Below are 22,306 nucleotides of genomic sequence, written 5' to 3' on the forward strand. Positions count from 1 at the left end.
TCCCACATTTTCTAGACAATTGCCTCATAGATGGTGGTAAGGTTTCAAGCCTTATGTGCTGGCCACACTTTACCCACAGGAATATTCCTGGTACTCATTTCTGTTAAAAGGCTGACCCCTGGGCCATAGTGTGGCTGGAAGGATTACGTAAATTGCAAAAAAAAATCCACCTCACTGAGATTCGATCCCACAACCTTCCAGCTTATAGCACAGTGCCTCAACCAACTATGCTACCACATGCCCGCTGTGGCATGAAAGATTATAAAATCATATTCTCTTTGTTAGTAAAGAACATAATTTCACACAATGGCTCACACCGTCTACCTTCCATAAATAAATCTTTTCTTACAGACCAAGATGTGGTTGTAGAGCCACTGATTGAGCATTTTTGCTAAACATATTTCAAGATATAATCAAGAAATAATATATGCTGTCTATATGAGAGATGCGCCAGATAATTTGGCTAAAATTTGAATTCCAAATTCAGAAGCAAATTACTTCAGAACACGACAAGAGTGTGAATAAGATTACCATATATGCTACAATCACTGACATCTGATTGGTAACAGGAGGACTACATTCCAAACCACAGTCCTTATGACAATTTCCTCTTCATCTACAAATTTAGAATTTCATTCGGTCTACCAGTGCTACATTACTGTTAAGAATTCAAGAAAATAAGACTGAATAGTAACTTCATATGTAAGGCAAATTATAGAATAGAGAACATATAATTAGATATAACAAAGACAAATTGGAAATGATGAATGAATCATCAAATGCCTTTTTTAATTAAAATTCAACTTAATCACCACTGTTACTAGAAAGACAGCTGTAGGCAGGTGAAGCCTGCTTAGCAATCTTCCTTCATGACTATTAGTAGTAAATATCAATAACTCTCATTAACACAAAACCTGTACTTTTGATTTGGGTTGAAAAATGAAATATCTGCACATACCTAAACATTTCAATTATGCAGGAATATCATTAAATAAATCAATAATTAACTTAATGAATCTGCAAGTCAAATATTCAAAACACAGTTAGAAGTATCGGAATTCACCTTTCTTGCCGAGACGTTCTTTTCTCACCCAATCAGCTGGTGCAGGTGGTGGTATGGGTGGAGATCGGGCAGGACGAGACATTTCTCCAACATCCCGTGATGAATCCTAAATTAAAATTCCTCGTTGTTTTCTTATCCATTTTCATGTTGCTACTAATTTATATTTTTTCATTATTCTACTTCAATTAATTAATATTATTCAAAAGGAGTGTAGAAATTCATGCACATTCTTCTGTTACTGGTGAGGGGGACAAGAAAGTATATAAATGCTGATACATTGTGGTCCCTTGGAAATGATCAGACAACTATCCCACTGAAAATGGTTGAAAGAAATGTAACAACAGCTGTTGTTACTAGCGGCAGTCAGTTTGTTTACATGCTAACAGACTTTACTGGCATTACCAGACAGCATTTCACTGTTTATTTCATAAAGGTACTCACCTGGCTTGGGTAATGCTTGTCATAGCCATGGGGTGGTGCATACAGAGGGTTGCTGAAAACATCATTGGGATCACCACCTTGATAGGGTGTAACTATCGTGTGTGGAACATGGGCCACTTGACCTCGGCAATTTCGTGCTTTCCACCATTTTCTGCTGTCATCCACAACCTAAAAATAATAGTGAAGAAACAAACCTTGCAAACTCTATTTCCTATGCATAACTGTTCACAACAGCCATTTATTCTAATATAATTTTTTTCTAAAATAACTAGCTCACCTCAAGGTATTCCCCTCGAATTACTGTGAGTTCCTTGTCATTATTGGCTGTACGGGGATAAGTCACTTGCACTATTTTTGCACCACGTGACCGGAGTTCATCCAAGAAACGAGCCTGAGAGCGTTCAAACCTCTGCTGTCCCTCCATTCCCACAGCTCCTAACGCCACACCTACACCTCCATTACGTTCAATTGAATCTGCAGAGATGTCACTACGAGCACTAAGGTCACGATCACGTGGGCCTCCTGGCATGTCACGCTCTGAACCACCAGGACTTGGTGAACGGTCTCTGCACAACAGTATTAGAGTACGGTAAAAACAACAAAGAAATTCAGAAGTAAAACCTAGTTACAAGGCAAGGACATATGTTTGTGGCACTATCCAAAAAATAGTGTAAACTAATATTACCTTCAGATTCTAAAGGGTTTTGATGATGGTGGATGACACGAATAATTACTGGGTTTTTGGACTTTTTCCATTGTTCGGAATTCTAGGTAATAGAGTACACTCTAGGTAATAGAGGACACAATGTTTCAAAAACTCGATCTGTTTCTGGAACGTCGTGTCCTCTATTACCTAGAATTCTGGACGATGGAAAAAGTCCAAAACCCCAGTAATTCTGTAATATTACCTTCATTCTGTGTGCCTGTTTGTGAAGCCATTAATATGCAGAGAAACTCTCTGATTCAATTTGGCTAACTGCCATACATCTACATCACTTATTATGCCAACTACAACCAGTTCTTGTCATATTTACAAAAGGAACTTGTTAAATTTAAATCAAGACAAAGAGTATTCTGACTTCCATGGTTTAAATTTATTTAAACTACTGTTTCTCATTTTAAAATCCATTAAATCCTTTTTATGATACTTTATATCTGGTAAAATCTGGTAAAAAAAACAACCTTTCCTCACGACTGTACACATCTTGTCTCGTTCCATAGTTCCGATTGTCATATGCATAGCGCCCAGCCTCTGGTGGAGATGCCTCCTGGTGCTCATATTCAAAATAATCACTGCTGTAATGGGAGCCATCATGCTCTGCCTGCATAAATCACATTACATAATTTCTTATGAGTCAGTGAATTAAATACAAAAATACAGAAAATGGAGTTCTGAAGAACAGAAATATTGTGATATCAATCTTGTGTAACACGTACACAAGCAGAATATGAATACGAACATGAGAGAGGTGTGCATATGCGTATCCTTATTACATAAAGTCATAATGGTTATTTCTCCAACAAAAGTTTACATCAATAATGGAACAAGTCTGAAAATAGGAACTGTTACATACACTGTACTTCTTCAACCATCAGACTGTAAGTCTGTGTTGAAAAAACAGGAGTGATTCAATGACTTCTCAGAAGATTAAATATCTAGTAAATGTAATGGGTCTCAGAGCCTGCATATCCACACAGCAGGCTCAAAAAATGTGCAACATGACACTACCACATCGCACTGTAATATACCTCAATACTGCCCAAGACACACATAAGCTCCTATTTATATGAGAGTCTGTTCCAATGGAAGAGTGAAGTGGCACAGATAATTAAAATAACAGACAATCCAAAGCTTTAGAAATACCCACTATCCATGATGCATTCAATGCTGAAAATCACTTAAAGATTAAATGAAATAATCCTTTAAACCTACATTTTTCTAGCTGTTTTCCCACTGTGTTGAAACATCACTTCTATAAATTACACACCACACTTAACACAAATACAAAAACAAAAATAAATAAAAGTTGTTATAAATTTTTGTTTCAGAGACTTTGTTTCCTTCTTCCTCATTACTGCTCTCAGCCCACTACAATAGCACCTGAGCAGGAAGAACTGTAGCATTCTGTTGTTTCAAATAATTCGGAACAATTCAAGGGTAGATATATTACAAATATTCTTTTTCTGGAATCAAATCTCTTTCATTATCTGATTCAACTGCACACCCTTCAGTTCTTTTACCAATTTCAATTTCAGATCCTACAAACTTCAATGTGACAGCAATTCATGACCTGGGTCAATACAGCCAATATCAAACCACTGTGCATTGCCCTGTCAACTTTTTCACCATTTTCTGTTTTGAAAAATGGTGACTAACTCGGGAGATAAAATACTTTCCTCATCAAACTTCATGTAGCTGTCAGTTTTGTGACTGGGAAGTATTCTTCCCATGACTTGCTAATGACAGATGGTTTCATCATATTCCAGACATATGGCATCTAACAGAAGAGAGCTATATCCAAAATATGTCTATGTTCTTCGCTTAACATCACAGACCAACTTTCACACCCATATAAAACTTCCAGGCAAAATTATAGATCTGTATATTTTAATTTTTCTGTTTCTGGACAGTAGGCAAGTTCTGAACCGAATGGTAGCAAGCACTACCCAAATCGAATCTCCCCTTAATTTCCTCATAAATCAAGTTTTGATTTTTTTTTTCATTTTCAAATATTTGAACCTTGCCACAATTTCAAATGATCTATTAGCTAACTTTATGCTATGAGTTTGCCCTGTATTTTGGTAAGACATCAACCAATACCTAGTTTCCTTTGCGCTTACTTCTGGACCAACCTTCTTAGCTGTATCAATTACAGCATCTGTATTTTCCTTTATGGTAATTATGTTATTTACGATAGATATACAGCGCCAGCATACACCAGAAACTTATGTGTCCAATTTAATTTCAGCCCCACTTGGTTTTCTTGGACCTTCCTAATGGCATATAAATGTAAAAAAGAAAGTAAAGGTATCCCTGCAGCAGGCCGTGGAGGCCCATAGGGTCGTGAGATGTTGAGGTTCGCACATTTTCTAGACAATCGCCTCATAGATGGTGGCAATGTTGTCAGCCTTACGTGCTGGCCACCCCTTACTCCCAAGAATATTCTCTGATACTCATTTTTGTTAGAGGATGAGTCAACCCCAGGGCCTAGTGTGGCTGGAATGATTAGGTCAACTGAAAAAAATCCAATAACCTCATCGGGACCTGAACCCACAACCTTCTGGCTTGTAGCATAGTGTCTCAACCAACTACACTACTGTGTGCCCCTCCTAATGGCATATACTAAAGCAAAACTGAAAAGCAATGAATATAAAGCATTTCCTTGTTTCAGACCACTTTGAAAAGCAAATGTTTCAGACAAATGTTTACTTTTATAATCATAACTAGTTTCATGGGTACACCAACCTCAATGTCAGTCCTGTACAATACTTCTCTCCTAATTGAATCATGGGCTTTCTTGAAGTCTATGAATAGCTGATGTACTGTCTCATTTTACTCCCATTTTCTACAGCATCCAAAGGCAAAAATCTGATCACCAGTTGATCTGTTGTACCAAATACTCACACTAATAATCCCCCTTTCATCCATGTATGGACTTAACTCTGAGAGAAGGGTGACTTCCATTATCATTACTGCCAAACAATTTCTCTAGCTCTGTATTTTAGAAACTGTAGCACTGCTTTTGAGATACCGTATTTACGCGCGTATAGGCAGCACATTTTTTGCCAAAAATTCAAGAGGAAAACTGGGGTGCGGCTTATATTCGAAATCACACTTCATTTAAAAAAAAATTATATTCATAATTAGTAATACAGAGTGTTCTACTCCTGAAATAATATTCCAAGAAAATTATTTTTTCTATAATTTCTGTCTGAAAATTGTGCTGCGGCCTGTACACGCACGCGGCCTATACATGCGTAAATACGGTACATTCTACAATGACACAAATGTAATAATTTACAAAGTGCAACTTTTCATATCTTCTTTATTCTTGGCCTTCTGTGGTATTAGGATTTCTTTTATATTAGTTCTAATATTTTAAATGGTAAAAATGTTAAAGGCCTAATAATTCTAACTATAAAAGTATATCATATGAGCATTTGAAATGAAACACAGAACTCTGGGCTTGGAAGGAAAACATAACTAGAAAACGATATTGAAATTCAATCACGTTACATGTAAAATTTCCTACTCACATCTTCAGCCCGAGTTCGACTTCCTTCTGCTGTCACTGCAGCAGTGGCGGCATTTCCTCCTGAACCAGCAGTGGAGGGCATGTGTTCTCTTTCATCTGCCACTGGATATTCTGGTGACCAGCCATCCAAGAACACTGGATGGTATGGGGCAACATACCCCTTCCATTGATCCCTATTAAAAACATGAAAAATCATGTACCATATTTCAGTGTGCTGTCCACATGCTTAACTAATAAAGTACTACGCCTTGAAGGCGTATAAGGCAGTGTATGTATAAATCCACATTTTCTTGACCTCAGCACTAGTTCGAGGGGAGTGGCCAGCACAACAGCAGAGAAGGCATCGTTGCTTAGGTAGCAAGTATAAACATGTTCCTGTGTTTACAACACATATATAAACAAAGAGTTACAACAGATATAAAAAAGAGAACTCTTCAAGGAGGTGATTCCTATCCCAGCTGCCCAGCAGAGATAAAAGGAGGCCGGCTGAGGGGCCATCAGTCAGAAGTGAATTAGTGTGCTTTTGAGAGACTACAGACTCTTCAAGATTCATCCTGTTATCAAGCAAGGAAGATTTTGCTTTGTGTCTGATAGTTAAAGTAATCTGGAGAGTGTTATAATTAATTGTATTTAAGACTTGTGACTATCCAATAAATTGATTCACCAATGCAAAACCCCATCTACGAGTCACTAATACACATGGCATTAAGCAGAAATATAAGAACAGAACAGAAACTAACAAAATCTTTCCTGAAGGTTAGTTCTTTGAATATCTGATCAGGGCTGACACATGTCTGTCCACTAAAACAAAGCAAGCGTAAAATCACCGCAAGAAAACTTCATTGCAAACTGTACATGCATTGATAATGTTTTTGTAATTTATTAGTTAAACAGCAAACATCTTGTGTAAGTAGCATGTATGACTATGGAACTAGGCTCAGAACCCAGCAAATGCAATTTCACAATACAGAGTATTTCAGTAATACCTTGGAATAAGCCAAGCATCTCCCAGTGAATGCCATAGTTCTGTTTCCTTGCTTGTAACACAATTGATGAGCAAGTTCACAGCTTCTCTGGTAAGCAGGGGTGACACCACTTTCGCTGGTAGGTTAGGCCCATAATGTGTGTCATGTGATGCATCCACAATAAGTGCCAGTGGTGTGAACAAGAAATGGACCAGCTCTGGTGCATTTGGATCATGAATATGGGCCTTCAACTTGGCCTGTCAAAACAATTTAAAGAGATTACACAGTACATCATTTGCAGATATGACCTGCCCTTAATACACCCATTACGAGCACCTGTGAAAACAGTAACCAACAGAATACCCTCTTCAAACATTTTTTTTCATATATATGAGACAGGATAGGATGGTATGGACTGGACTGATCTCACCCAGGAGAGGGACCAGTGGAGGGCTCTTGTGAACATGGTAATGAACCTTCGAGTTCCATAAAATCCTGGGAAATTCTTCAGCAGCTGCACAAACAGCAGCTTCTCAAGAAGGGCTCAGCTCCATAAGTAAGTGAGTAATTACATACAAGGGATATTCAGAAAATAAAGATATAAGTCCAGTAAAAATGCGAGGGAATTTTTTCTTTCCCCCAGAAATGGCAGTACTGCCATGCGAGTTCAAAATCCAACCAAATGTGAGCTTCATGCAGTAATTCAATTTCTTCATGTGAAAGGAGAAACTGCTGCTGAAATTCACTGCCAACCTGTTCCTGTTTATGGTGAAGATGTTATGAACAGGCAAAACGTGACAAAATGGTGTCATGAATTTGAAGCAGGAAGAAGTGAAGTTCATGATGAAATAAGGAGTGGAAGGCCACCCATTGTTGCTGATGAAATCATCCAAAGACCTGATGAAAACATTCGTGCTGAACTCTTAAGGTTCATTACTGTGTTCACAAGAGCCCTCCACCAGTCCCTATCCTGAGCCAGATCTATCCAATCCATACCATCACATCCTATCTCTTTATTAGCCTTTCTAATATTGTCCACCCACCGACATCTTGGTCTTCCCTGTGGTCTCTTTCCTTCTGGCTTTCCCACCAATATCCTATACACATTCATCTCCTCTATTCATGCTGCATGACCTAACCACCTCATCCTCCATCCTCTATATACACACACACACACACACACACATAAAACGTTCTAATTTAAAGAAGAGTAAAAATGCACATACTCACTGCTGAACACAGCTTACCAGCAAGTTGAATGAAAGCTTGAACTTCTGGAAGATGTCTATAAACTCCAGTTCCGGGGGTGGCTTTGCTCGCATAGTCAGCATACCGTCTCCCAAATCCTTTTTCTTTGACTTTCGGTTCCTTTAAAGAGAAGATTATAAAAATGCAGTGTCTATGTGACTGACATTTTGTCTGAATGATCATTAGGAAGTCCTACATTTTGCACATTATATATTGATAGTAAAAGTTCAAAAAACTATGATTATTAAATAATGACTGTTAACAAAGGAAGGTTAGGTTATGTTAAGTTAATAACTCAAGTATCTTCCATAATTTCAGTAGACACAATTACCAAAAAAAAAATGCATAAGATCCCACATACCCAGCCTGTGGTTCAGTTTGTATAACTGTTCTATATGAAAAGGACATGACATGAGCCAATGCAACCCACCACAAATATTTACATAACTGAACACAGTGTATGCATAATGATTCACAAAGAGAATAAACAATAAAAAGGATTAAACTGAACAAAATCAAATTTCACACACTTGCACACAAACAGTGACAACCACAAACATAACCAACCTGCGCCTACGTTCCAGCTCTCTGGATGCAGCTGCTGCATGCTGCAATCTTGCAATAAACTTTTCGATGTCATCAAAGCAGTGGTTCAGTATTGTCACATCACGCTCGTACTTTTCGCTGGAGGTAGAACTCACTTCATCATCGCGGTTATGAGCCGGGAATACACCGCCAGTACCTGCACCAAGATCTGAATGTACTGAGTCTATAAATGTAAAAATGAATAAATAAACAGATATTTTTAGGTTTGTATAAATGTAGATTAATTTGGAACATGGATTCCACCATAACAATAATAGAATTCACAGAATGTGTAATGCAAATAGCATTTAAATAAGTTCCCTTCAAAATAACCAAGTTATGGGCATAATGACTCTGCTCTAAGCCACAGTAAAACTTTTATAATTTATTTCAACCCATTATCACATCATTTATTCACTAGTTTATTACACTATTACAAAACATTAGTGAATAAGTGTCAACAGTAATGAAATTAAATAAAGGATACTTAACAGTGATAGAGAAATTTATTTAATTAAAACCTGTTATAACAGTTGAAGGAAGAAAGAGCCATGATCAAAATAAATTCTAACTGCTCTGCCTGAACTCACAGTTCTTGTAATGCTTAACAAATCCTCTAGTAAACTGTAAATCTGCTTCAAGGCTGATCCAACTAATCAAACCATTAACCATAATATGGTATCAAATATACAGGTATTAAAGAGTGTTGATGAGTGAATTCATGTTAGAAATGAAGATATTCTTTCATAAGCTTATGGTTAGTATAATTTGTAAACAACAGGGAACATAACAATAATCACTGTAATGGTGGTATCATATCATATGGTTGTTCATTTTTATATGCTTTTAAAGTTCTGCATTAACAGGGGCTTCTTCGGACTTCATAGCCTTGGCTACAAACTCTGTAAATCTGCCCTCATACACCTCTTCAGAATCTACCTAGTGGTATAAATTTAAAATTACTCGAGGACACAAGCAGAGCCCACACTCATGACCATGTAATTCATGAACCAAAGTCACCTTCACAATTCAGAACAGATTTAGTACAGTTACCACAATTTAAGAAAATGAAATATGATTCAATATGCCTACAATATGTGTGTACGATCTGTCTTCCTTTTACACTTTATCATTATTATTTATAGAAATTAATTTATATTTCTGAAACAAAATATATACAATGAGACACCCAAAACTTTCTCAAGTTCTTTCAATGAGAGCAGGCAGACTTGGACCTCATCTAACCAATCTGACACCTGACTTGTTATTGAATTCAGATTTCACTTATGGCCCTTAATAGAAGGCATACATTTGCATCTGACTAATCTCAGTTTATCCAAGAACAACTTGCACAACAAAACTGAAAAGTGATGGCTACTGTGTTAGTATCATAAACATTTTAAATTAATGAGACTAATAAAAAACTGTCACATCAATTTCAAAATTTCCAATTTTTATTTACAAATTGATAAGCAAATTACAAAATATACATTAGGCCCTAATGAAAACTTTAGGAAACATTACTGAAACTCTCAATGACTCACCTGAATCTCTCCAACATGCAGGGAGACATTTTCCCTTACCCTGAAATCCTACAGACTTAGAATCCCAAAACCTGTCTGAACAGTAACTACTATTGGAAGCCATCAGTATGGGGCATATCTTGAGTTCAGACACCACACTTCAAACCATAATTTTATGATTACTTTTTATATAATTCCTTGGAATTGGCATGTAACAAATATTCAGAGGATGAACTGTAGAACTAATGTTAATGGACTGAGTATGTGAATACAATACATGATGAACAGAACTGGGTCAGGAAGTTCCCAGCCAGTGAAAGTTGCTGCCATTCCACAGGCTACCACATATAAAAAGGAGTTATACATCTGGAGTGGAGTGGGAGGTAGGAGAGAAAGAACTGTGAGAGGGAAAGCAAAACATGGGGAACCAGATAACAAGCCATGTGATTACCTAAATCTTACAAAAAGAATCATTATATCTACTAAAATAAATTGTCTCAATGAAAATGAAAATGAAAACGTTCAATTCCTTAATTTCTTTTACTGATCTGCAGATAATATTCAGCATGTTTCTAACATTAAAAAGAGAGACATGCACAAACAGTTGCTACAACAAATACAGTATATCAATGACCAGAGCCAAAATGACAGCAGAGACAAACCAATCAACCACCTGAGGCAGCACAAAATACAGATTTTCTTTCTAGTTCTTTAAATGAAAATTAATTTATGTTGATATTCATACAAATTGTAGCTTGTAATTGGTTGTAATTTAATACCATTACAGAACAGTGAAATAAAACCGTTTCAAGAACTACAACACCAATGATGGTTTTCATCACATTGTCAATATTAATAACCATGACAAAGTTTTGAGGATGTTCACCTGTTTTTAGATTGGAAGGTGGAGTTTCCTTGTCACCTAACACAGAATTTATCCATGTACCAGCCATGGAAATGTCCCTGATCAATAATAAATATATATCCTAATTTTTTAAAATCATGCAACAATAATACACTTTTAGACAGCATATAAAGGATACACTTTCTACAGTTTCTAAATGTACAAAAATTACATAAGGTGCTAAGCTATGCCATGCTGTTAAGTGGACAATTCATTACCAAACATTCACTGTCTGTAGATTTTGATCTTGCGTGATATGCTGTCGAATTTAGCAGAAAGATACCATTCTTTCAGAGGAACACTGGCACTTGTCTACCAAACTACATGGCATCAAAACTGATTTTTTTCAGAGAACATATTCTTTATAAATGATCCTCAACACTTCAGCCCCCATCACAAACGATGGGTTTAAGATTGTCTCAGTTACCTTTTATGCTATAAATCCACTTCAAAATGCCATGTACATCACAGACTACTCCCTTACCCCACCAAAACAAACATTACAAATTTACATCCAGAATATTATGTTTTTTTTATTGCTAGTGGGGTGGGACTAAGTCCCTTGTACTGCGGCCACTTCTGGCCTATTGTACCAGCCCCAGATGATAGGTGAGGGTGATTGTGGAGCAATTGGTGGAATGAAGATTGGCAGGGGAAACCGAAGTACTTGGAGAAAACCTGCCACAGCGCCACTTTGTCCACCACAAATCCCACTTGATCAGACCGGGGATTGAACCTGGGCCGTCGCGATGGGAAACCAGTGACTAACCGCTTGAGCTATGGTATGGTCCTATATCCAGAATAACAAAAATATTATTTTGGAGTTCAAAACATTTCTTTCCCCACATAGTGGGCATTCTGGGCATATCTCAGATTTTGATTTTGCAAGTACTAAAGAGAAAATTCAGGCCCCTAACTTCCATTAATTTAAATTCTCATGTTCCCGAACTTATTCCTGCACAAATCACACCATCTAAACATATGAGAACATTTAAAAACAGAGAACTACAGAGTTCAAACTTCTATACTAAATATAATCAACCTTTAATTTTAAGGTTTTTATACATGCAATCTGAGACAACTTTGTTGCGCAGAGCTGTGAAAGAGTGGGTACTGATTACAGGAAATATGAGAAAAATGTTAACATTTTTAACAGACTGAAAAACATCTAAATTAGTATCCCTGATAAAATAAAGAATTCAATATGAAGCAGGAAAGAAATAATCTCTCAGTAAATAAATCAAGGATACTTACGGTGAGCTGCCGCATTAAATACAGACACTTGTTCTCGGACATTGACCCCACTGCCTGGAGGTTCTGGGGGAGGTGTGGCTGGAGGAGGTGGGATATGCCGTGAACGTCGGCGAGCAGGAACTTTTCCGGCTCGTAGCAACTTCAGATCTTCAACCAAATCTTGGGCAGAAATACTCTGACACTGAAACAAGATTATTTTGCATATTAATATGTCTCCTGGCATGGGGAAAAAGCGATTTGATACAAGACTAAGAATTTTACATAATGTTAATTTCCCTCTGAATAGTGTATGGAGCAATAACACCACGAATATCCTTGTGTCCTATATTTCAGACAATCCAATGAAACTTAACAACTTATAAAATCCGTAAGCACAGAATCAGTTATAACATGAAAATGAAATCTAAATTACTGAAAAGGTATCAAGAAATAAGAATCTGAAACTGCAATATTCACATCAAAGTGTTCTGCAGTTAAATAAAATGTAATAATGTAACCTCTGCAACCAAAATTACATAATGTTGCTAAGCAGACTGAAACAATGCTTCATCTGGGGATTTTTCTTGCAGTGATTGGTAAATTTATTATATTTTCTATCAGTTCTCACTTCCCTCAAACACTATTAAAATTAAGCAGAATAAGGCATATGGGATTACAGCAATTGGAAGTGAGCCAACTTTTCCAGAGAATATATTTGGGAACAAAGTTCTATCAATTCCACTAGAATAGAAGTTATTTTCAGTAGTGATGAATTACGATGTAAGAAACTTGCCTGAAATATGTGCATTTCAGAGCGTGAACCTAAACGTTCTGCCCGTGCTTCACCCACAATGAACACAAGAATGTTGTTATACATCTCCATGGGATCATGACTTGTGAAGGCTGTAGGTTCCTGGATCAAAGCAACTGGGAATCTCTCCATCACTGCCTGTATAACAGAGTCCTATAAGTAACTTCTCTCTCATACAGAGACATATACCACTGGCTGCTTGTCACCGCCAAGTGCACCCTTTATGACTCATGATCTTACACTTGACTCACATATTAAATCAGACATTTCAGGTCTGTTTCTTGGTGAGGAAAGACAGTGTTTTTGATTTGTTTCATAGTACTAAACATCATTTTCATGGCAGGACTGGAAAATGCGTAAATAAAATAATGATAGCTGATTGTTTTATTTACATCTGAGGTACATAATTGCCAAATGTAATACAAGAGGCACACCAATGAGCAGAACTTGACTTCCAAGACATCAGGTATGCAATGCTCTGTGAACACTGTAAGACAGAAGAAATAAATCACTCACAATTTTGAGTGGTCAAGGAAAACTACAACTGGAAAAACTGAAATTAATGCCATAAAATGGGATATATAAATGAAGAAAGCAGTCTTCTGGGATGTGGCATCGTATAGATATCGTGTTCCTCCAAAACGTCGGTTAATACAATATGGAAATGTGTTTACTGAACTGTTGCACAGTAACAGCCATTGTTTATTCGCCTAGCCCACTGTGACTGCTAAGCAATGGCTCTACACACTACAATACCATACTGAAAATATAAAAGGCATGTCTTACCCCAGTTTCATAATCCATGATAAGTACCCATGACATGTCAAGCCTCAATTGCATTTTCTGTGACCAAATTCCATTGGACTTTTCAAGCTGAAGAAGCCTACGCATACCATCCGCTGGGTATACAATGCCAGTTTCTTTGGCAACTGTAAATGTTGCCAGATGCTCCATAAGATATGTGGGTGCCTCTTCACCAATACCACTCTGAGGGCCATCTGTCAAGAAAATTAACACTATCTTCCGTATTACAATAACACAAAAAAAGCCCACCAAAAGCGTTATAGAAGAGACAGAAACACAAGTGATGGGGATGTTAACCATTTACAAAACTGACCCTATAGATGATGCCACCTTAACATAGCATATACGAAATCTATGTTTAGTTTCCTCGCCAAATTCTAAAATTATTATTCTCCTTCTACAGTTTGTCTAATTAAAAATATACAATCCACTACAACATGTGTAATAAATATGGAGTGTCCACGAGAGAAATCCAGGTGTCAGTAACCTAATATTTATAGCGGCCTCCGTGGTCTAGGGGTAACGTTCCCACCTCATGACTCAAGGTACGTAGGTTCATACCTGGTGGAGGTCATGGAATTTTTAAGGGCAGAAAAATTCAGGGAACAAGTCCTCCGGGTGGGACTTTAAGCCGTGGGTCCCGTGTCGTAGATTTACAGCACGTAAAAGATCCTCATGTCTCTAGGAGACCTCTAAGCAAAATTAGGCAAAAGTTTCCTGCCCAAGTAGTTTCCAATGCCTCCAGCAGATGGGGAAGTATCGGGTACCACTGCCAGCCTCGTTGGCTGAACAGGGCTGATAGCGAGCACCAGTATCGGAAGGGCATGGCGACATACAACAGACTATTAGTCGCGGTGCATGGGCAAACCCACCCCCTCCAATAATAATAATAATAATAACAACAACAACAACAACAATAACCTAATATTTATCGACATATAGGTCAGAGGACAGTCGCAATGGAAAACTGCATCATACAACGCATCAAGTTTCACATATGAAATTGGTCTCATGGAACAGTACACAGCTTTTCGTAAGAATGAAACAAAAAAAATGATAAAAGAATATCAGTACAAGTCAAAGTGGGCTTTATTCAAAGCCCTAAAAGCATGAAGATATTCAAGCTCAGTCCATACCCTGGGCACCAACACAAGTGTAATTGCTGTTACTGCTGCCGTGGTGCTCCAGCATAAGCCACAGACATTGTCAACCCATTTCACAAACGAAGGAAAAAATGGAGCAGTGTTGCATTGGGGCTTCTTGTGAGATGCCTAACTTGGAAACTGTCATGTAACTTACATGAACAGGAAACAAATGAAAGGGAACTGCCACAGTGCTGCTTCGCCCATACGCAGTGCAATGTACTGCATGGCATAGTACAATGAAACCTGAAAGGTTTTTCCATTCAATGTTACTATCTGTGATTTTGTTAGCATCACTAAATACTGGAATGTACTCTTCAAACGCCTAAATTCTTTCTCTGACATCCTGTACAAATATGAGGCTCAACTCAGACCTGCAACCCTACATAATTTGCAAGATATTTTTACACAAACATGCATGAACATAATGTATTCCATAATTATGTGATCATCTGCTGACTTAAAAAATTTCTCATCTGCTGTCCCTTTGGAAGATGTAGGTGCATGTTTCTAAATTCCTTCCAGACAGCGTTTATGGCTGAATCGAAGATGTTACAAAAAGTAATGAGATATGAGTAATGAGTACAATTCGTAGGGAATTTTCCATTATTGGGCAATTCTGTTTATAAGGGTGCTTAGCATTGTGTAATACCATTCTGTTTTGATTGGTTAGCTGGTTGAACACAGCTCTGAATTCATTTAAGAAGGCTGAGAACTGCTCTGATATGTTGCGTGACTGCAGGTTTTGTGAGAGTATTTGGGAATAGGGAGGTCTCAGGTTCAAATCTTAGTCTAAAGACCAGCCATCCAGACTTCAGTTTTCCTCAGTCCCTCTATGTAAATGCCAGTTAGGCAACAAATGCTTCCTCCACATCCTTTTCAATTCATCATTTACTGATCATCTCACAGTTCAACACTGTACAATTTGAGCTAATGAAGGTACTGTTCAATAAACCGCAAATATATTACCTGGCGAATAGCCATTGGAATGTACACTTGAGCGGTGGTATGACATCATAGCAGCGTGGTCCAGCGAATATGTTGAGCTAAAATAAAAAGGAACAAAGAGAAAGGCATTCAGCCTGAATAGAAGACAACACACATATAAAGTTTTAATCTTTTTCCGTTCACGTACTGATACCTCCACAACTGTTAGATCTATCAAGATTAAGAAAGCATATTTACCCTTCTTAACTGTGTCTTGATCAGTAAGTTCCTACAGTGTTAAGAGAGTGATAACCAAACATTTCCAATGCTGATAAGATTCCCAATATGTGAAACATACATAAAAATAGCTTTCTTAATTAAACTATGATTAATGTAAATCAAGTTTTGCATTATGCTGGGCAATGTAATATTACTGCTGATGTACTGTAGTTGCATGTCCAGTCTCAATTTATCTATAGTGAGATCCACACACTTCTTATGCTTCCTCCTAGATTACTTATTCTATATCAGATCTGATTACGAGATACAATTTTATTAACTGACAGAACAATAGACACATGATGAGAACATGAAATATGTAACAAAAAAATGTAATATTTCCACAAATTTAAGTTAAAAAAATAGAAAATTGTTTTAGAAGGGTACACAACATGATGCAAGGCAGTTAGTACAGAATTGTAGTAAGAATCAATTTTTCTTTCAATAAAATGGGTAGAAAATGCTATAATATGGAAGTATTTGTAATTGCAATGACACACTCCAAATGGAAACAGTGCAAAGATCTTTGACTGCTACGCAGGGCTACTGTCCATACTGCACACAACGTGGGCCTCCTCACATACGACACATACAGGATGTAACTAAGCTTCCTTTTTGCACAAATATTATGTTTCTGGACATTATCCATCGCCCTGTCTTTGTCTAAAATCACTGTCCTGTTTATTTTTCAAAACACAACGTTTTGGAGACTGGATTCTGTCTCCGTCTTCAGGTAAAACCTACTCAGCTGGGCCCAAATGACAGAGTTAGTTCCTATCTCTGGACACCTGTGCCATCACTAAGATGGAGTATACAAGCCAAACACACCACAAACCATCTGCGAGAGCTAAGAAAACGTTAAATTATAAAAACTCCATACGTATGAGGCCTTGCACCAGAGAATTATCATGACAGAAATTATCACTGGAGAGGATAAATACTCCTTACAGTGCCAACACAAGAAAAACAGATTTCCTCACACAATTTACACTTGAAGGAGTTGTAGTGTTTATACTTTTGCTGTGATGACGGGGGTCCAGATGGGACAGACGTTCAAGCTGGGCTGACTGAGCGGATGGTCTAGCAGATACATGTGGGCACTACTGCCACCACTGTGAGAACCTCAACTCCAACAAAATATGTGCAATTTATCTCCCTCTCAGTACCACATACAAGCCAAGAACAGAGGAAATGTCTGACAAACAAGCTGCAGATATTTCATCAAGCTCATTAAGCAGTACAAAAGTGACAGGAATGCCTGGCATGACTTCTTATTGCTAAACTTCTGATGTAAATCTGACACCAGGGTGTGAAAAGATACATCATTCTCAATGGAGTAGCATTTGATATGCTTACCCTCATTCAATTAACCTGGCTGCTGAAAACAGGAATGCCTGGCATGACTTCTTATTGCTAAACTTCTGATGTAAATCTGACACCAGGGTGTGAAAAGATACATCATTCTCAATGGAGTAGCATTTGATATGCTTACCCTCATTCAATTAACCTGGCTGCTGAAAACTTACCTATAGCTGTGTGCGTCCCAGGGAAGATCCGGCGACAGGGGCAGCTGCCCTTCAACTCCCGGCATGACTCCCCTCTACTCCAGGGGCTAAAAGGTAAAACAATCATTCCTGGATTGCAATTATATCCTATCACTAAAGTAAGCAGATGAAATTTTAATTTTTGGGTTGATATCAGACAATGCTATAGCAAGATATACTCCTCATTCACACAAGGTATTCTGAACAGAACCATTCGAATGTGTTTAAATGCACAAACGCAAGCACCAATCACTGTCTTACAATCTATCAAAAAGCTGAAGGCAGTTTAGACTAACCAATGCTCTTTCAGAAAAATATGTAGAATTAAGAAAGGAAAACATGTAACACAACTGCCTAACCAGCAACATGCCAACAATTTAACTTCATTTATGCATAAAATAAAATTAAAGACCTTATTTTTTTAACTACCAAAATGTACAAAGACAATTTTCTAATGCTAAAGTGTGCAACTTTATGATATTACATGATCCATATCTTAAAATTTCATTTGTAAGTTATAATAACATTATTACATTATTTCCAACAATAATAGCATCCTCTGGCCAGTCAAAGATAACTGAGGACTAAGGACACAGGGCGTATAAAGAATCCCACATGAGAGCAGCAAGGTCTACATTAGGCATACAGGCCATTCCATGGACACCAGGTTGAAGGAGCGTTACCAGCACATCTATCTAGAACATCCAGACAAGTCAGCCGTGGCTGAACACAGCGTCGACTTGGGACATCACATTCAATTTCACAATACCTCCATCCTCGCCACAAAAATCCAATACATGGATCACATCGTTAGGGAGGCCAGTGGGATTGAAATCCTTCCCAACAATATGGACAGAGAGGTTGGTTTTTATCCCAGCAAGTTACAGAAGCCTCTCATCTGCTCCCTCAAGAAACCTCCTGAACATTATGCCGGATCTACAAGGCTATGCATCTCTAAACTCGAGGCTCAGGGTCAATGCTCACTCCGTAGCCCTAGCTCCCCCCCTGACAACTTTCCTCTACCTGCTGTGGCCCACTCTCCCTTCCCTCCATTCTTATTTAGCTGGGTGTTTTCGACTGGCAGCTCAGTCTACTGGCCACCTCTCACACTGGTTCCTCGCTCACGAATTTTTCTAACCTGAAGATGGTTAATGCCGGTTTACACAAGATATATGGGGCGCCACATTCCAGAGGACGGCATTCATCATTGTCACAGCAGTGAAAACCTCAAATCCTACACAATATTTCCCATACTCCATAAACTGGATTGAATATCTCAACGGAGACAAAAGACACCCAGGAAACATCACATGCCTCTCTTTAACCTTACAGGTCACAGATGGTTGCAAATTTGCGATACTAATACAAAACCACGGAAAGAAGGTGAATGAATCAACCCCTTACACATCTCCCTCAAGCTTTTACACTCCACCCTACAGCACAACCCTCTTTACTCCAATCCAGTTGCACAAGAATCCTGTCACACAAATGTTGATAACGAAAACCTACATTGGCTGGTACAGCCCAATGGAGGCCTGCGGGGAATAAAACTGTAAGCAAAAAAGGGAAAGTCTCAAGTTCCATTATCCCCAACTATCCATGGAACTTTGTTACTCTTATGGATGAACATCATGTTCACAAATATGCAACATCCTTAATTCTTTGAACAGTATGTAAACTTGCATCCTATGAATTAACAGAACTTCTATGCTTTCATTTTGTCATTCAGCTACTCATAGTGGTAAATGTTCTTGAAAATTAAATACCTGCTAAGATGTGACGATAAAAGGTCTGCAAGGAAGGGAAAGGATATATCTACAACCCACATTAAATATTTGAACTAAGTCATTCTTCAAACATGTCATAAAATATGTAAGATCTGAGGCTTTCACGGCGGTGACTATGAAGAAAGCAGTCTTCTGGGATTTGGCACCGTGTATATGTGCTTTCTTCATGTCATAAAATACATGGCAAAGGACACAATGCCCTTATCATAAGAGCATTTGGGCTGAATCACTACATTACATCAACTCTAATAATCTTTTAATTCGTGGAGATAATAAAACAAAATTTCAGAAAACTGCACGGAGGGAACTAAATAAATCATTTGACTTCATAGGGAAGAAAGAAAAGACAACAGGAAATTCACTTTACCTTGATCTTAATATTAAGGTTTTGAAGTATCATAATCTTTCAGGATGATACTTCAAAATAAGGTACTGAATATTTTTATTCACATACACATAATCCTTAAATGTCTTGTGTGTAATTTTACGTGAGACACTGCATAAACAATTACAATGTGACATGATGCCTGAAAGCCAGAATAGTGGAGCCAATGCCAGATATCTGACAATAAGCAATGGCTAAGTTTCCATGACAACAGATTGCACGAACATGTCATTCCCAGATAAAAGGTTCTAAAGAAATGAAACAATTATTTGAGAATGAATACATGGATGACTGTGGCAAGGGATATACAGATTACAACAGACAAACTGTTGTAGTGGGTGCGTTCCATATGGTTCTCCCAAAGTTGCAAAAGGAGAGGGATTTGCCAGAGAGATTGAGAATTCAAGACTACAGACAGATTCATCGTGTTACAAGCTGGTAGAGCAGTCTGCATTCGAAGTGTTATGTGTGAGATATTCAGTTGCAGCTGAGAAGCCGTCAGTATTAACACATACCACCACAGCGTAACTCTGCAGCAGCTGGAGGATTTAACCTACATTAAGACATAATTTCTTTATTGTAATGAAATAGGTTGTGTACAACTGAAACAAATGCCCCACTGGCTTCAGTGGATATGTGCAGAAACAGAGGGTGTCTTCCTGTTATGTCTTACTGTCCTGGACTTTTAAATTATAAGTAATAAATATTAGTGCAACACACCCTTAGGTATTACATACTAAACTCTCTTCATTGATCATACCAGCATCTGAACTCTGAGCTGGGGTAGCTCAGTCGGTACAGCAACTGGCTACAGGCTGGATGATCAAGGTGTCGGAGTTTGAGTCCCATACTTTTGAGAATGGGATTCAAGTAGGAACTGATACTCATGTCCATATAAATCTGGCCAAGTTTTTGTATAAACTGCAATCACTTATAAACCGCAATACTGCTTCCTCGTAAATTATTAACATTCTATTTTATTTAATTTTGCAATATTGATGGAAGGCACAAATGAATTCCTTCCAGTTTCAGAAGGCATGTCAGAAACTGAAACCGTAAATGTTACCTTATAAAGGATCGATCATTCTGTTCGGTAACAAAGTTTACATATATCTACTTCAACTTCCAAAATTAAAAACAAATCACATGTACTACGTACTACAGGTCAAGCAAAGTAGTAAACTCATACTAAATGTTATTGCATTTAATATTAAGCGGGAAGTTAGTAATACATTCGTTAAAACGAACGTCCCGTAGCACAAACACATGTTTGTCGTTCCTTACAGAACACCACTGCTTATTCCGGTCTGTCACAATAGCAAGGACCAATATGGGAAACAAGCCGCGCCCAAACACTACGCTTTGGAATGTCACAAATGTTTGAAGGGCATGACACCAAATGAAGGCTCGGTAATAGCAATCCTTTGCAGTGTACACTTTACACACTTTCTGATGCCTTTGCTTCGTCTGCAATGAATATTTACTTCACAAAAACTAGTGCAGAAGGAACAGAGAACAATAAAACATAAATTCACATAATTTTACTTCAACTTACATGGTGATAATAACTAAACTCCATATTACGCATCCAGAAACTTTCACGTATTCATATATTTTACACCAAGATACCAACTTCCCCACCTCACTTCAACACCGCAGTACAATGTTATAACCCCGTTCACTTATGATCACCACGTAATCACATCAGCATCAAAACAAAAATGCATATCAAACTGAATCTACAGGTGTTCGCAGGTGATTTTTACCTACGCACTTCCCAACCCACGTACACAGCAGCACTTCATGTCCCCAACACTCCATTACTTTGGTTTGGCGCTAGTGTCGTTCATTCCGTTCACAGCGGCTGGGTCTCCCCCCTCCCAAACCCAATTAATATTGTGGTATTTACAAACCATTTTAGGCTTAATAACGCCCATGTATTCTAATTAACGATTTAAATGTTATCCTAGAGCTTGGTTAAGAACAGATTTCTGAGTACCACTACTCTATAAGTTGTACGAAAGAAAGCAATGAATTTATTGCCCGAAGGTATTTGAGGCTCCAGACATTCTCACGTTCAATGTAATTCATGCTGGAATGCCACTGCATGAGTTACAGTTAAGCGAAACTGCAGGAATGAGAATAGAAACATTTATTTCTAATTCAATGATTACAAAACAATTATGAAGTCTGATTTCCTATCGTTCCTTGCCTGTGCTGTACAATCCCAACATGATTACTTTGCAACTGTCAATATATAATTTTGATGACATTTTTCTCACCAAATTTTTCAGTGATCTTCCGTTCTGGAAGCAATAAAAGCGCAAATTCGGCAGGGAATTTGCACATTCCTAACAAGGTAACAAATTCAAATGGCCACTGGAACGTCTTTACCGAGATGTTGCCTAG

General features: G+C 37.8%; 1 protein-coding gene across 2 annotated transcripts; it reads right to left on the reverse strand.

Moving 5' to 3' along the window:
• Positions 1 to 200: 200 nt before the first annotated feature.
• Positions 201 to 21,706, reverse strand: LOC111864107 (epidermal growth factor receptor kinase substrate 8-like protein 2). Of its 2 annotated transcripts, none has more exons than XM_023851134.2 (14): positions 21,453 to 21,706; positions 17,708 to 17,793; positions 15,945 to 16,021; positions 13,816 to 14,027; positions 13,012 to 13,167; positions 12,240 to 12,420; positions 8,541 to 8,715; positions 7,973 to 8,093; positions 6,747 to 6,982; positions 5,762 to 5,933; positions 2,687 to 2,826; positions 1,782 to 2,070; positions 1,505 to 1,672; positions 201 to 1,169 (listed from the first exon to the last, which is right to left on the reverse strand). In XM_023851134.2, the coding sequence occupies exons 2-14, from the start codon at positions 17,770 to 17,772 to the stop codon at positions 1,044 to 1,046; spliced, it is 2,118 nt and encodes a 705-aa protein (XP_023706902.1). In that variant the 5' UTR covers positions 17,773 to 17,793; positions 21,453 to 21,706; the 3' UTR covers positions 201 to 1,043. The 2 variants fall into 2 exon arrangements, with proteins under 2 accessions (XP_023706902.1, XP_023706901.1); XM_023851133.2 differs by having other exon boundaries at positions 8,541 to 8,742.
• Between the last annotated feature and the right edge of the window lie 600 nt (positions 21,707 to 22,306).

The sequence above is a fragment of the Cryptotermes secundus genome, unplaced genomic scaffold (assembly GCF_002891405.2).
Source record: "Cryptotermes secundus unplaced genomic scaffold, Csec_1.0 scaffold708, whole genome shotgun sequence".
Classification (NCBI taxonomy): domain Eukaryota; kingdom Metazoa; phylum Arthropoda; class Insecta; order Blattodea; family Kalotermitidae; genus Cryptotermes; species Cryptotermes secundus.